This window comes from Hyaena hyaena, unplaced genomic scaffold (genome assembly GCF_003009895.1).
Source record: "Hyaena hyaena isolate Hyena2069 unplaced genomic scaffold, ASM300989v1 scaffold_1957, whole genome shotgun sequence".
Taxonomy (NCBI): domain Eukaryota; kingdom Metazoa; phylum Chordata; class Mammalia; order Carnivora; family Hyaenidae; genus Hyaena; species Hyaena hyaena.
In genome coordinates this window covers 59,838-72,501 of record NW_024082599.1, presented here as the reverse complement: position 1 = coordinate 72,501, position 12,664 = coordinate 59,838, and the positions used below count along the sequence as shown (strand labels likewise).

Genomic DNA, 12,664 nt, shown 5'->3' with positions numbered 1-12,664 from the left:
GAGGAGGTGAGGAGGGAGGGGGGAGGGGTGAGGGGAGGAGGTGAGGAGGGAGGGTGAGGGGAGGGGGGAGGGGGTGAGGGGAGGAGGTGCGGAGGGAGGGGTGAGGGGAGGAGCTGAGCTGAGGCGGGGAGGAGGACCCCCGGTCAGTCGCCTCTGGCTGTGCGGGCACAGGCTCTCCCGAGGTGGCACCGCCAGAGACGCTCGCCTGCACCGCGCGGGCTGTAGAACCCGCGTCCTGGTTACGGGAACAGGTGACGGAGGAACACGTTAAATGGCACTGGAAGGACCCAAGCGGGCCAATCGGTAGCTCCACGTGTTACCACCAGGGCGCTTTAAACAGTCGGCCCGGGGGTCACGGGGGTGGGGTGGGGGCCCAGCGGACAACCGGCCGCGGCCCCCCTCGCTCTCGCCTGCTTCTAGGGACCTGCTGTCAAACGTCCTGGGGAGGGGAGGGGCGCAGGCGCTGGGGGTGGGGCTGAGTCGGGCGCCTGCGTTCCCCTCAGACGCACGGATGTTTCTGGACTCCGCTGAGTCCAGGCGGTGCTTGTGGGGGGCTCGTCACGCTCCCCCTGCTCCGTGACGAAGGCCTCAGCACCGGGACGAGGTGGCCCCCTTTCTGGGTGTGCAGACCGCCCTGGGCAGACGCCCCGAGAGCGTCAGCAGGTGGCAGAGACTCGTCACCGCCCACCCCTTCCCACCTTCTGAAATTCGATGTGACCGTAGGGCCCCCTTGAAGCAGTGAATAACTTCCGCTCCCGGTGACATGACGTGAGGAGGTGGACGGGGCGCGTGAGAGCCTTCCAGGCTCCACGGCAGCTCCCCAGCAGGCGTCAGGAAGCAAGTGGCCCCCGGGGGCACAGTCAGGTGGCTCTGGCCCCCTCTGCCCGCCTGGAAGACAGTCGGCCCTGAGGAATAGGCGCCAGCCCGCTGGCCGGGTGAGCACAGCCCCGGTTCCCCGCCGCCCGGCCTCCCCTGAGACCTGCGCCCCACCAAACACGCCCTTCCCCACGGGAGGCCCTGCAGCCGAAGGACCCGCGCCGCGCCTGACCCACGCACAGGGCACGGAGCGAGAGCGGCGCGGAGGGCGCAAGGGGCCCTGGAGAACGTGGGTCTCCGGGAGAGCTGTCCCGGCCGAGTCCCGGGAGGCGAGCGGCGCTCGTGGGCAACGGCCAGGCCCCAGGTGGGTGTTTCTGGAAGGCCGAGCGAGCCCTGTGCTCAGACCCGCACGGAGCCCCTGCCCAGCTTCGTCGCTGCCCCGCAGCCGCTGCCAGCCGTGAGAAATCGCTGTTCGGGGTGGGCCTGAGCAGGACCCCAGCCCGGAGCCACGAGACCCTGCAGCCTGGGGCAGGACGCACCCGAAAGTCTCTTAGGGAAAGTGCATTGCGTGGGTGCCCTCTGCAAGGGCCCTCCCGGCCTGAACACGCTCGGGGCGCAGCTGCCTTAGACCCACCACCATTTACTGTCCCTGGTACAGGGCTGGGGACAGTCACCCCACAAGTGATGGGGGGCCTACCCCTGCCCCCCTGGACTGGGAGACTCAGGACCGAGTCAGGCAGCTGTTTCGGCCTGAGGTCCTACTGTAAGCAGGGACGGTGGGCAGCGCCTCGGTGCAGGACGCTGGGTCCCAGGGGACCCGGGTGGCCCCTCACAGAGAGCCCCAGAAGGCAAGTCCACTGCACCCGGCTGGGAGCAGCTCTGGGGGCCCAGGGGTGCAGCCGAGCACAGGAGGAGTCGGCCCCTTTCCCCCCGCGGGAGCCCCGCCCCAGCACGGGAAGTGAGGAGGAAGGCCGCCTTGTGAAACACGGCCCCGGGGGACGCCCAGGCGCCAGATAGAGCAGGAGCTGCTGTCGGGCGGCCACGCACAGCGGCTCCCGCGTGGGAAGGTCCCGAGCAAACGCAGAGCGTGTCCCCGGATGTTGTCACAGCCACGAGCCACGAGGAGAAGTGGGTCCCGGCTGCTTCCCCGCATCTGCCTCCGGAAGAGCTCAGGGAGCCAGGCAGATGCCGCCCTGGGCCCCGCGGCCATCCTGGACTCGCCCGTTCGCGGTTAGGGGAGCTTGAGAGAGAGCGCTGGGACCCTACTTCCTGAAAGCGGGCAGCTGAGCGCGAGGTCCTACTCCCGAAGTAAGTCACTCGGGCTCCCCACTTGGGCTCCCCGTGCTGAGGAGCAGTCACGGCGTGGGGGTGCTGACGAGGTTTGCTGGTGTGAAGGTGGGGGCTTGGTCACGGGTCTTGACCCGGGTCCTTCACTTCGCCTCTTCCACGTGCTCGCGGTGGTGGCCGGAGCTCGGGTGCAGGGTCACCCCTGGGTGGGGAGAGGCACTTCCTGGGTGCTGCGGGACTCCGGCTGATTCTCAGGGTGTTTTCTGGGTGATATACAAGCACCTGACTCCCGGGCCACATGGGCATGAGGAGCGACAGGCGGGGTGTCTGTTGGGTTGACGGGCTGCTGGCCGCGGGCCGTCCTGGGGCTTCTTAGGGTGCTGTCCGTGCCGGGCGTGGGCCGGTGGGGTGGCCCATGGGACACCAGGCAGGGAGTGAGACTGCAGTGTTCTCGGGGAGGTGACAGGATGGCCTTGGGGGACCCGCCAGATGGAGGGGGCAGGCAAAGTCACCTGGGGCAGAGGGGGACACGACAATCGAGATGGATGGGCTGGGGGGGCATCAAGCTTGTTACCAAAGACACAAAATGAAGTTAAAAAATGATTTTTAAGGAAACTCACAATCCTGAGATCAAGAGTCCGGTGCTCTATGGACTGGGCTCACTGGGTGCCCTTGGAAATGAATTTTAAGCTGCGCATTTAGCATCTATGCGGGGAGGGGTTGCCCGGTCGGCTCTGTGGGCGGAGCAGGGGACTCTTGATCTCAGGGTCATGAGTTCGAGCCCCACAGAGCCTACTCAAAAAGAATCTATCAAAATGGGAAGAATAGCGGCTTGGCCCCTGCATGGGAAGCGCGTGTGGCCAGTGCCCAGAAATTCCCACCACGGGCACAGAGGTGGAGTCAAGGGCTGGGCGTGAGCACGTGGGCAGCTTGGATTAAGCCCAGATGCCCAGCGGCAGCGAAACGGCGCCAGAGACTGCGGCCGGCCGGAGGGTTTCGGCAGTGCGTTGGGGGCAGGGTGAGGGTCAGGGCACGGCGGAAACGGTGCACGTCCCGTGGCTGTGCTTTTCCATCTGTTTGAAAGTCACGTCGCCAGAGCTGAAGAATATATTTTGAGAGGCCGGCGGACGCACTGCAGACTCAGCACGCGGTGCCCCTTGTGTGGGAAATGGCTCGTTTGGCAAGATTGTGTTGCAAGCAAATGGCAAAATAGCAGCCGGTGCAGGCGCTCGCTCCACGCAGCCGGGAGACCAGAGGAGCCGCGAGGGGACAGGCAGCAGCCGGTGGGGAGCCCCAGGCTGGGGGGAGGGGTGGGGCTCGGGGGCCCCTGGGGATGTGGAGGCGCAGGATAGGCGGGGGCCTGGGGGCAGGTAGAAGAGGCTTCGGGCTGACCTGGGCCCACCCGCCCCACGGCCACGTGGCTGTCACAGCTCCCGGAGAGAACAGACCAAGGCCACAGGCCCCCCGAAGGCCACCAGGCCCCCGCGGCATTCCAGGCATGGCGGGCTTGTCCCTTCCCTGTGTCCCTGAGCTGGGGGCAGCCAGCTGCTGAGTCTGGCCTGACATCTGCACGGGCCATCCCATGGGGTCTGTCCCTCCCCCTGCCCCACAGCTAACAGCCACCTCTGGGTCCTCACAGCCGCCCACACATGTGGTGACTCTAGGAAAGAGCTGCCACCGTGTGTGGCCGGGAAGGCCTGCGTGACCTGCTGCGTGGAGGGACACCCCCCACTAAACATCCAGCCGTGCGGGAGAGCCGGGCCCGGGGAAGACCCAGGGTGCTCTGGGGTGAGCCCTGTGGGGACGCCAAGGTGACAGCCCACTGCCACCCTGACTGTGCTGGGTGCTGAGCCCAGCGCCCCCACCTCCCCCGGGGCCTGGGCCAGAGCCCCCAGCCCCACTCCCCCTGCCAGGCCGGGGCTGCCCCGTGTCCCGGCCACCAGGATGATGCAGGGACCCACCAAGGTTGGGCAGGGGTGGGGTGTTGGTGGGCCCTGGGGCTTGCTCACCTCTAGGGATGGGGGGGTGGGGGAGGGGACACGGAAAAGCCGTAGAAAGTAGTGGCAGTGGGGGTGGCGAGCAGGGGACGACAGAAAACGGGCCCACACCAGGTCGAGGACGACCCGGGACACCCATGGGCTGAGATCTGGACCCTGTGGCCATGGTGTGGGGCCAGGACGGCCACGGTGGGCCGCTGGGGCGCTGGCCGGGATGGGCTGCACTGTCAGGGCCTGACAGTCGGATGTGGCTCCAGGCCTGGACATGAGCACCGGGCACCCACGGGCCACGTGGGCACGCTGCCCCAGGACCCCCGCTCACCCCGCACTGTGCTCTCAGAGCGCAGCGCCTGCGGGGCCCCCTTCAGAGGAGCGCGCACACTTTCGGTTGGGCCACCACTTCCTCCGGCACTTGCAGAGGCAGCTGTGAGAGACACCACCCCTCCCAGCTCCTGTGCGCATCAGGGGAGGCTGGCAGTGCCGCCCGGGAAGAGGGCTCACCCTCACGGCTTCTAGTCCAGAATACCCGAGAGTTAGCGCGAAGGTAGTAGAGCCCAGAGCCCCTGCTGCAGGCGGGGGGAGGGGGGGGCTGCTGGGGGCGCCTCTGGGGTGCAGGAGCGTTCTGCAGCTCCTCCTCTGGGGTCCCCCTTACCCGGTCCCCCTTACCCCCTCACCCCCGGCTTCGTCTCCGGTCTGGGGGTGTGCACCACGCAGGCTCTGCTGGGTCGCAGCCGGAAGCACCTCGGACCATCTCCTTCGAGGGCAAGGCCTTCTAGAACAAGTCACAGACCTGACAGAGAACCCCCAGGGGCGGCCCGCGGCCCGTGCAGGGGGCTGACCTGAGACCCGCAGGGGGTGGCCAGGCCTGGGGACCCTCCCGCCGCATCTGCCAGCGTGAACGCTGGCCTCAGAAGGTTGACATCACTCTGGAAACAACTTTCCGGACTCGTCTTTGTTGACTTGCAGGTCCCACTCTCTGCAGCTTCGGGCAGACGCCCTGGCTTCCTGTGGCCTCCATGTGCTGGCAACACTCTGGCAAGGCGGGCCGGGCAGGCGCGTGCTTAGGGTGCAGCCACCGGCTCCCCACGGGCACCTCCCGGCCCAGCAGCTTCAGGTGGGACTGGCGCCAGTGCATCCCCGCCTCTGGGCCGCCTCACGCAGCGGGGTGCTCTGGGCGCACCCTGCACACCGCGGGGGCACGGGCTTCGAGCGCTTGCCTTCTCCCAGACCCTCCCCGGTGTGTGGACGTGGACGCTGCCCTGCCCCGGCCTGCTGCCGCCCCAGACCCGCCCACACTCTGCCCTGCAGGCTTCGCGGGCACTCTCCTGGGCATCCTGGTCCTTTCCAGACATGCTTCCAAGTCACATGGCCTTCACATTTTGGGTGATTCTTTCACCAGGGACATTCCTAGAAAGGATTTTATGTGATCCAAAGCTAAGTGCATCGAAGACTTCTGAAAGCGTGTTGCAAAATTGTGCTCAGAAACATTTATGCCAGTTTATGCTGCCATCAAGGTAGTGAAGATACCCGCGTCCTCACACTTTTGCCAACACTAAGAATTAAAGTTCTTTATTTTTGCCAACCTGATAGGCAAAAAAAAGGAGTATCATTTTGATATTTATGTTCACAGAAACATTTCTTTGATTACAAGTATAGTTGAGCACTTTTTGGATTTTTAGGAGCTGTTTATTATGTCGTTTCTAAATTATCTACATATTGGCTCTGAAACTTCCTATATTTATTGATCTGTAGATGTTCTTTATATATTGAGGATCTGCTGTTGTATCCCATAGAATAAATACAAGACTTGGCACATAATAAATGCTCACTAAGCATTTAGTTATCTGTTGAATGGCTTAATTGGTGATCTAACCTGATTTCCCTAAAGCCATTTCATTCTTCTCTTTGTCCAGGTCATTTTAAACTCTTGGAGCAAACTTCTCAGTAGGGTCGACAAGACGCAGGGCATGTGCTAGACCTCAGCGTACATGTTGCAGCCTCCCTGAGATCGGGACTCTCAAGTATGCCAGGTGAGAGCCCCCACTCATGTCTCCGGCTTTAAACATTTAGGAGGGAGCCTGTAAGAATTTTTCTATAATGCACCTCACCTCAAAACGGGTATGATTCCTTCAACACTGAGTGAGCAGAAGCAAACTTATGGAAACAAAAACTGCCCCAGTAACAACGAAGGTGAAGGGCCTCCATCATGACACGTGATGCATCTGTTTCGTGACTCCCGAAGGGCCAGGAAGAACCAGGAACAGGGCTGCGGGGGTCGGGGTCGCTGTCCTGCCCGTCTCTGGCCATGCGCAGCGCCCTGGAGCCGCCACAGACGCCTCATGAGAGCCCGTCGCCTGTCACCTGCCTCCTGCCCTTGTCCCAGGAGGTCAGGGGGCCCTTGCGTGTGCCTGCGGCGGGAGGGCGCACAGCTGGGCCGACAGCGCTCAGCCCCTGCACCTCAGGCCCTCGTCCGCGAGCGGGGTTGGGGGGGGGCGGCCACGCCTGTCCCCGCGCCTGGGGAAGGTGGGGAGGGGCCGTGCGGCCCTGGGATGGCGACTCTCAGGAAACAAAATACCAAGCGCTGGCGAGGACGCGGAGAGGCGGGTCCCTGAGCACCGCGTGGGGACCGCTGGCGGTTCCTCAGAAAGTCGAAAGCAGAACCGCGGGGCGCTGAGCAAGCCCGCCACGGGTACTAACCCGAAAGAAGTGAAAGTCTGGCGCCGAGTGACATTTGCACGCCCAAGTCCTCGGCAGCACGGGCCCGGGGGCAGGAGGTGGACGCAGCCTGGCCTCGCAGGGAGGGAAGGGCGCTGGGGCTGTGGCCGCAGCAGGGACAGACCCCGAGGGCCTGGGGCCGAGCGAGTGAAGCCAGGCGTGTGGCCCCACTCCTGGGGGCCCCGGGGGCGGCGGCTCCGGGGACTGAGCAGCGCGGGGTGCGGGCGCTGCGGGAGCCGAGGGGACTTCCGGTTTAACGGGGACAGTGTGTCAGTTTTGCAAGCGTCCCTGGCATCCCCTGAGGAACTGAAAGGCAGAGGCCAGGGGCAAGGGCTCCGGCAAGTGTGTGTCACCAGGAAGGTTCATTTCCCTGACAGGGCAGAGGAGGCCGGGACGGAGCCAGGGCCCCCCGCGGCTCTGGGTGCAGGTCAGGATGTCGGAGGGGCCCAGGCTGGGCAGGAGAGAGAGGTGGCCCGGACGCCATAGCTCCCTTCCCCACGGCACGTCCCCAGAGAGTGCGCGCGTCATGCAGTGTCCCTGCCTCGTAGAGCTGGGGGCTCACCCCTTACAGCACACTTCGTCCTTGTGACCGCCTGCCCCTCGGAGCGCCAGTGGGGGGGGGGGGGCAGGGGAGGGCCGGTGAGGGAGGGCGAGGCACACCTTGGGCTCTGCAGCCTGAGCCCCGGGTCAGGGCTGTTCTCCTTGCTGGGCTCTTGCTGCTGGACGGGATGAAGGCGGCGTCGGGCCACCCCCTCCTCCAGGGCCCTCCAGCACGGGCGGTGCTTCAGGAGCCCCTGTGGCCGGCGGCTTCCCAGCCGCATGTGAAGGGACACCAGGGAGCGCTCCCCTGGGGCCCCCACTTCCCACGCGGTGGCCCATCGGCCTGCAACAAGCCCCCGCTACGAGGCACCTCGAAGCCTGCGTCGCACACCGGCCGAGCCCCGTGAAAGCTTGTCTCCACTCTCGAGGGGAAGGAAAATCCTGAGCAGGGGTGAGGGAAGGTGGTGAACGGCACTGGGCCGGGTGGGTGTCCAGGTTGTGCACCGATGCGGTCCCTTCTGTCTCGGGGCATCGGGACATCTGAGCGTCTCTGGACCTTGGACTTCGTGTGACTCCATACAGTGGTGACTGTCCCCTGTTACTGAGTCTCAGCGAGAATCAGCACAGGATGTTCACAGACCTGAGGCACAGCTGTCACTTTACGTTTATGCCCTGATTCACTGCTGTTTGTTTCCTCACTGGCAGGGACCACAGGGGACCCGTGGCTCTGGTGTGGGAGTGGGCGTGGGGCTTGAAAGGGGTCACCTGCATACGGGACCCCAAAGGACAGCCTGGCCCGAGGGCTGGAGCGAATCCAAGGACCCTTGCCCGCTGGCCACCAGAGCTCGGGCGGGGGCCCCAGGTGACTGCTGGCAGCAAGTCCACGCCCTCTCTGAGGGCCCCTCTTCCACTCAGGTAACGCCCACCAAACGTGGGCTCAGAACCGCCACCCGCCTTCGAGGGGGCCGGGTTGTGGCGCATGGTAGGGGGGGGCAGAGGGCTGGTGCCTCGGGGTTGGAGCCCTGGGTCCTTGGTGCCAGCTGCTGGGACCGCCTCGCGGGCGCGACAGGGGCATGCTGGGGGCAGGCAGGGCACGGACTGAACCAGAGGCCACCTGGACAGACTTGGAAAGGAGCCAGATGGAGTTTCCAGAAATGAAAGCTGTACCCCTTGGACGAGCGAGACACGGACACCAGCAGGCCCCCCGGCCGGCCGGCACAGGAGGCCCCGCCGCGGGGCGAGCAGCCTGCGCGGCTGACACGGCCGAGCAGAGCCCCGAGGGCCCGTGCACAGCGCTGGGATCCACGCGTTCCCGGGCCCCAGCTCTGGAGGCCAGAGGACGGAGGACAGGGCGTCCCCGTGCCGAAGCCACAGCGGACCCCTGGGTGAAGAGGGCATTTTGGGCGGACCCGCGGGGGCTCCTGCCAGCAGGCCCCTGTCCTCGGCTCCGGCTCCGGCTCCGGCTCCGACAGAGGACGTTCTGGGACAGGAGGGGGGCCGGGAGCGCGGCCCGGAGGAGCCCGGGGAGCCGCCAGGAGCCGCCACAGCCTCGTCAAACAGGGCGGATGACAAGCTGACGTTCAAGGCTAGAAACACGAGCCCCCCACCCGACGGGACCCCGGCGGGAGTGGCAAGTCCGCGGCTCCCGCCCCGCCCGCACGCCCGGGAGGGCGCAGACTCTGACGAGCCCCAGACACTACAGAGGCGCACATTAAATTTCCAGGGTGGTTTTGAAAGACTAAAACTAGATTTGATAATAACTTCCAAATGAGTAGAGGTGGGGAGCAGAGTTTAAGAACCAAACAAATCCAGAAGATGTGTTTGCTTGCTTGGCGGGAAGGGAGGGTCTGTCCCAGCCACTCTCCCTGGCTTGTAGACGGCCGTCGCCCAGTGTCCCCACACTGTCTTCCCTGCCTGTGTCCCTGTGTGCCAAAGTCCCTGCGATTAGGGCCACCCAGATGGCCTCACCTTGTCCCGGCCACTTCCCCAAAGACTGGCTCCAAACACAGTCATGTTCTAAGGTGCTGGGGGCCAGGGCTCCCCATGTCTTTTTTTGGGGGGGACACAGTTCAACCCGAAACAAAAGACAAAAGGGTAATGAAAGCAAACAGAAAAAGCAGACAAAAGAGCACAAAATAAGGTGGAGAAAACAAAACCGTATCAATGATGTGACGAGCGTAAATGGATTGCATTCAGTAACTGACAGGTAACGCGTGTCAGATTTCTAAATCCAGCGCAAGCCTCACATCCAAGTCATAAGGATGCAGACAGTTTGGAAGTAGAAGGTTGGAAAAAAAAAATCCCAAATGGATGGTGATCGGAGGAGAGCTGGTATTTTTACAGTAAGTACTAAATGAAAGACTTTGTATTAAAAGCATTACTGGAAATTATGCTACCTGCCTATTGTTGCTGCTACAAATTACTACAAACACAGAGGCTTAAAAATGCCAATTAATTGTCTTCATTGTTCTGGGGATGAAAAGTGAGAAATGGGCTAAAACCAGGGCATCACAGGCTGTGCTCCTTTTGGAGACTCTTGGAGAGAAGCTGTTTCCTTACGCTCCCGGCTCCCGTTAGCCGTCTGCATCCCTGCGCTGGCAGCCCTTCCCTCCCTCTCCAGAACGGCCAGTGGCCATTCACATGCCCTGTCTTTCTCTTCTTCTGCATTCCAGGATCCTGTGATTGCATCGAGCCCGCCCCAATAATCTACCGCAGTCTCCCTCTCCTACTGTCAGCCAATTCATAAACTCAGTTCCACGTGCAACCTTCATTCCCTTCTGCCACAGAACCAGAGTTGCACAGCCAATCAAGCTGTTATATTCACAGGTTCTGGGATCAGGATGTGCACGTTTTGGGGTGGGGGGCGCGTTATTGTGCCTACCACAGAGATAAAGAGCATGATGACAAAATGATACAGGGGTCGATTCATCAGGAAATCAGAACTACTTTTAACTCACATGCCCCAATTAACAACAGCCTAAAACATATAAAGCAAACCTTGAGAGAACTACAAAGTGAAGTACAGAAATCCCCCACAACAGGGGTGGTTAATCATTTTTCTCCATAACTGATGGTTGAAGCAGGCAAGATAGTGTTGTGCCCAAGCGGGGGGCAGGGGTGGGGGTCAAAGCATGAAAGCTTCTAGAGAAGGGCATGGGGGGGGCACCTAGACTCTGTTGAAAATGTACACAGAAGAACACTCAGCAGTTAAAGAATATACTCTGGGGGCGCCTGGGTGGCCCAGTCCAACTTTGCTCGGGTCATGATCTCAAGGTTCAGGGGTTCGAGCCCCACGTCAGGTGCTGTGCTGACAGCTTAGAGCCTAGAGCCTGTTTCCAATTCTGTGTCTCCCTCTCTCTGCCCCTCCCCCACTTGTGCTCTGTATCCCTCTGTCTCAAAAACAAGTAAACACTAAAAAAATTTTAAAAAAAGAATACCCTCTGTTTTCAAGCACACAAGCACCCCTTTGAGAAATGACCTCTGTGAGCTGCGAAGACTTGGTTGCACAGCCCATTGACTGTGACGTCATCAGGTTGGAGACCAAAGATCTGACAGTCGTCTTAAAAAAAACCGTAAACGCCTGGTGCTTCTCATCTGAAGTGAGCATGAGTCTTATGTTCTCTTGGTTCCCAGGGATCCCCGTCTTCACGCTTGTCTGTGTCCGCAGGAAACGACACCCTGGTGACCAGCCCTGTGTCAACGAGCCTGGTTTCTGCTCACAGTCCCTGTAACGTGTCCTTCGAGGACAGCAGAGTGTTCCTGGTGGCGGCGTACAGCTTGGTGTGCGTGCTGGGGCTCCCGGCCAACTGCCTGACGGCGTGGCTGACGCTGCTCCGGGCGCGGCAGGGCAACGTGCTGGCCGTCTACCTGTTCTGCCTGGCGCTCTGCGAGCTGCTCTACATCAGCACCCTGCCCCTGTGGATCGTCTACATCCAGAACAAGCACCACTGGACTCTGGGCCTGTGGGGGTGCCAGGTGACCGGCTACATCTTCTTCTGCAACCTGTACATCAGCATCCTCCTCCTGTGCTGCATCTCCTGCGACCGCTTCGTGGCGGTGGTGTACGCCCTGAAGACCCGCGGCCGCCGCCACCAGAGGACCGCGGTCCTCGTCTCGGTGGCCGCCTTCCTTGTCGTCGGCCTGGTTCACTACCCAGTGTTTCAGATGGAAGAGGGGGGGACCTGCTTTGAGACGATGCCGGCCAACAGCAAGATCGCCACCTACTGCTACTTGCGCTTTGCCGTGGGCTTCGCCGTCCCCCTCGCCATCATTGCGTTCACCAACCAGCGGGTCTTCAGGAGCGTCAGGCTGAGCACGGGCCTGAGCGCCGCCCAGAAGGCCAAGGTGAAGCATGTGGCCGTCGCCGTGGTGGCCATCTTCCTGGTCTGCTTCGCACCTTACCACCTGGTGCTCCTGGTCAAGGCCGTCGCCTTCTCCTACTACGGGGAGGACTCCAACTCCATGTGCGCCTTTGAAGCCAGGCTGTACACGCTCTCTGTGGTCTTCCTGTGCCTGTCCACGATGAACAGCGTGGCCGACCCCCTCATCTACGTGCTGGCCATGGACCAAGGGTGGCAGAACGTGTCCCGAGTCCACAAGGAATGGAAAAACTGCTCCTCGAGGACAAATGTCAAGCTTGAGTGTTCCAAGAACTCAGAGGAGGCGCCACGGCCCATGACACTCACGAACGGCTCTGTGCTCCCCTGGACTGCTGGCCCGCCAGAGTCGCAGGCGGGCACGTGGGGCTCAGCACGCACCTCGGAGAGGCTGGGCGAAGCGTCCTGTTGAGCTGGCGTGGGGGCCCAGGAGCCAGTAGTGTGCGTTGAGCGGGCCAGCGAGTGTCCACGGCGCTGGCCCGGAAGCCCCCTCTGGAAAACCTGACACCAATCTCTCATTCCGGGAGCCACGCCCTCCGCAAGCTTCTGAGCATCAGAGTCCTGGCCCCCAGGCTCTCCCCCTGGGCCCCACACGAGGGCGGGGGCTCCTCCAGGATAAGGCTGCAGGCACCCAGGAGGCCTGCTCCTTCCGCACACATCCCAGCCCTTGGGATGAAGCTCCCTGGGCCGGGAGCAAGCAGCGGGGCTGGGGGCCGAGCTGAGTGCCGCCTGGGCTGCGGGCAGCGGGCACACGTCGCGCCGGGGGTGGGGGCCCGGTCAGTGCACACAGCAGTGTGCACGCTTTATTCCCCGGGCTCCTCTGCGGGCGGTGCTTGGGTGACTGGGGAGTACAGCAGGAGACAGGCACCCTGTCTCAGGAGGCCTTGGCGCAGGGCCAGCTCGCCGGGGGACAGCCGAGGCCGACGACGGGGC

General features: G+C 62.8%; 1 protein-coding gene across 2 annotated transcripts; it reads left to right on the top strand.

Moving 5' to 3' along the window:
- Window positions 1-1,833: 1,833 nt before the first annotated feature.
- Window positions 1,834-12,296, top strand: GPR132 (G protein-coupled receptor 132). Of its 2 annotated transcripts, none has more exons than XR_005527156.1 (3): window positions 1,834-2,124; window positions 6,014-6,130; window positions 10,807-11,025. XR_005527156.1 is itself a non-coding variant. In XM_039225190.1 (3 exons), exons 2-3 carry the CDS (start codon window positions 6,124-6,126, stop codon window positions 12,141-12,143), a joined length of 1,128 nt encoding a protein of 375 aa, XP_039081121.1. In that variant the 5' UTR covers window positions 1,834-2,124; window positions 6,014-6,123; the 3' UTR covers window positions 12,144-12,296. The 2 variants fall into 2 exon arrangements, 1 of the variants encoding a protein (XP_039081121.1); XM_039225190.1 differs by having other exon boundaries at window positions 11,023-12,296.
- Window positions 12,297-12,664: the final 368 nt, after the last annotated feature.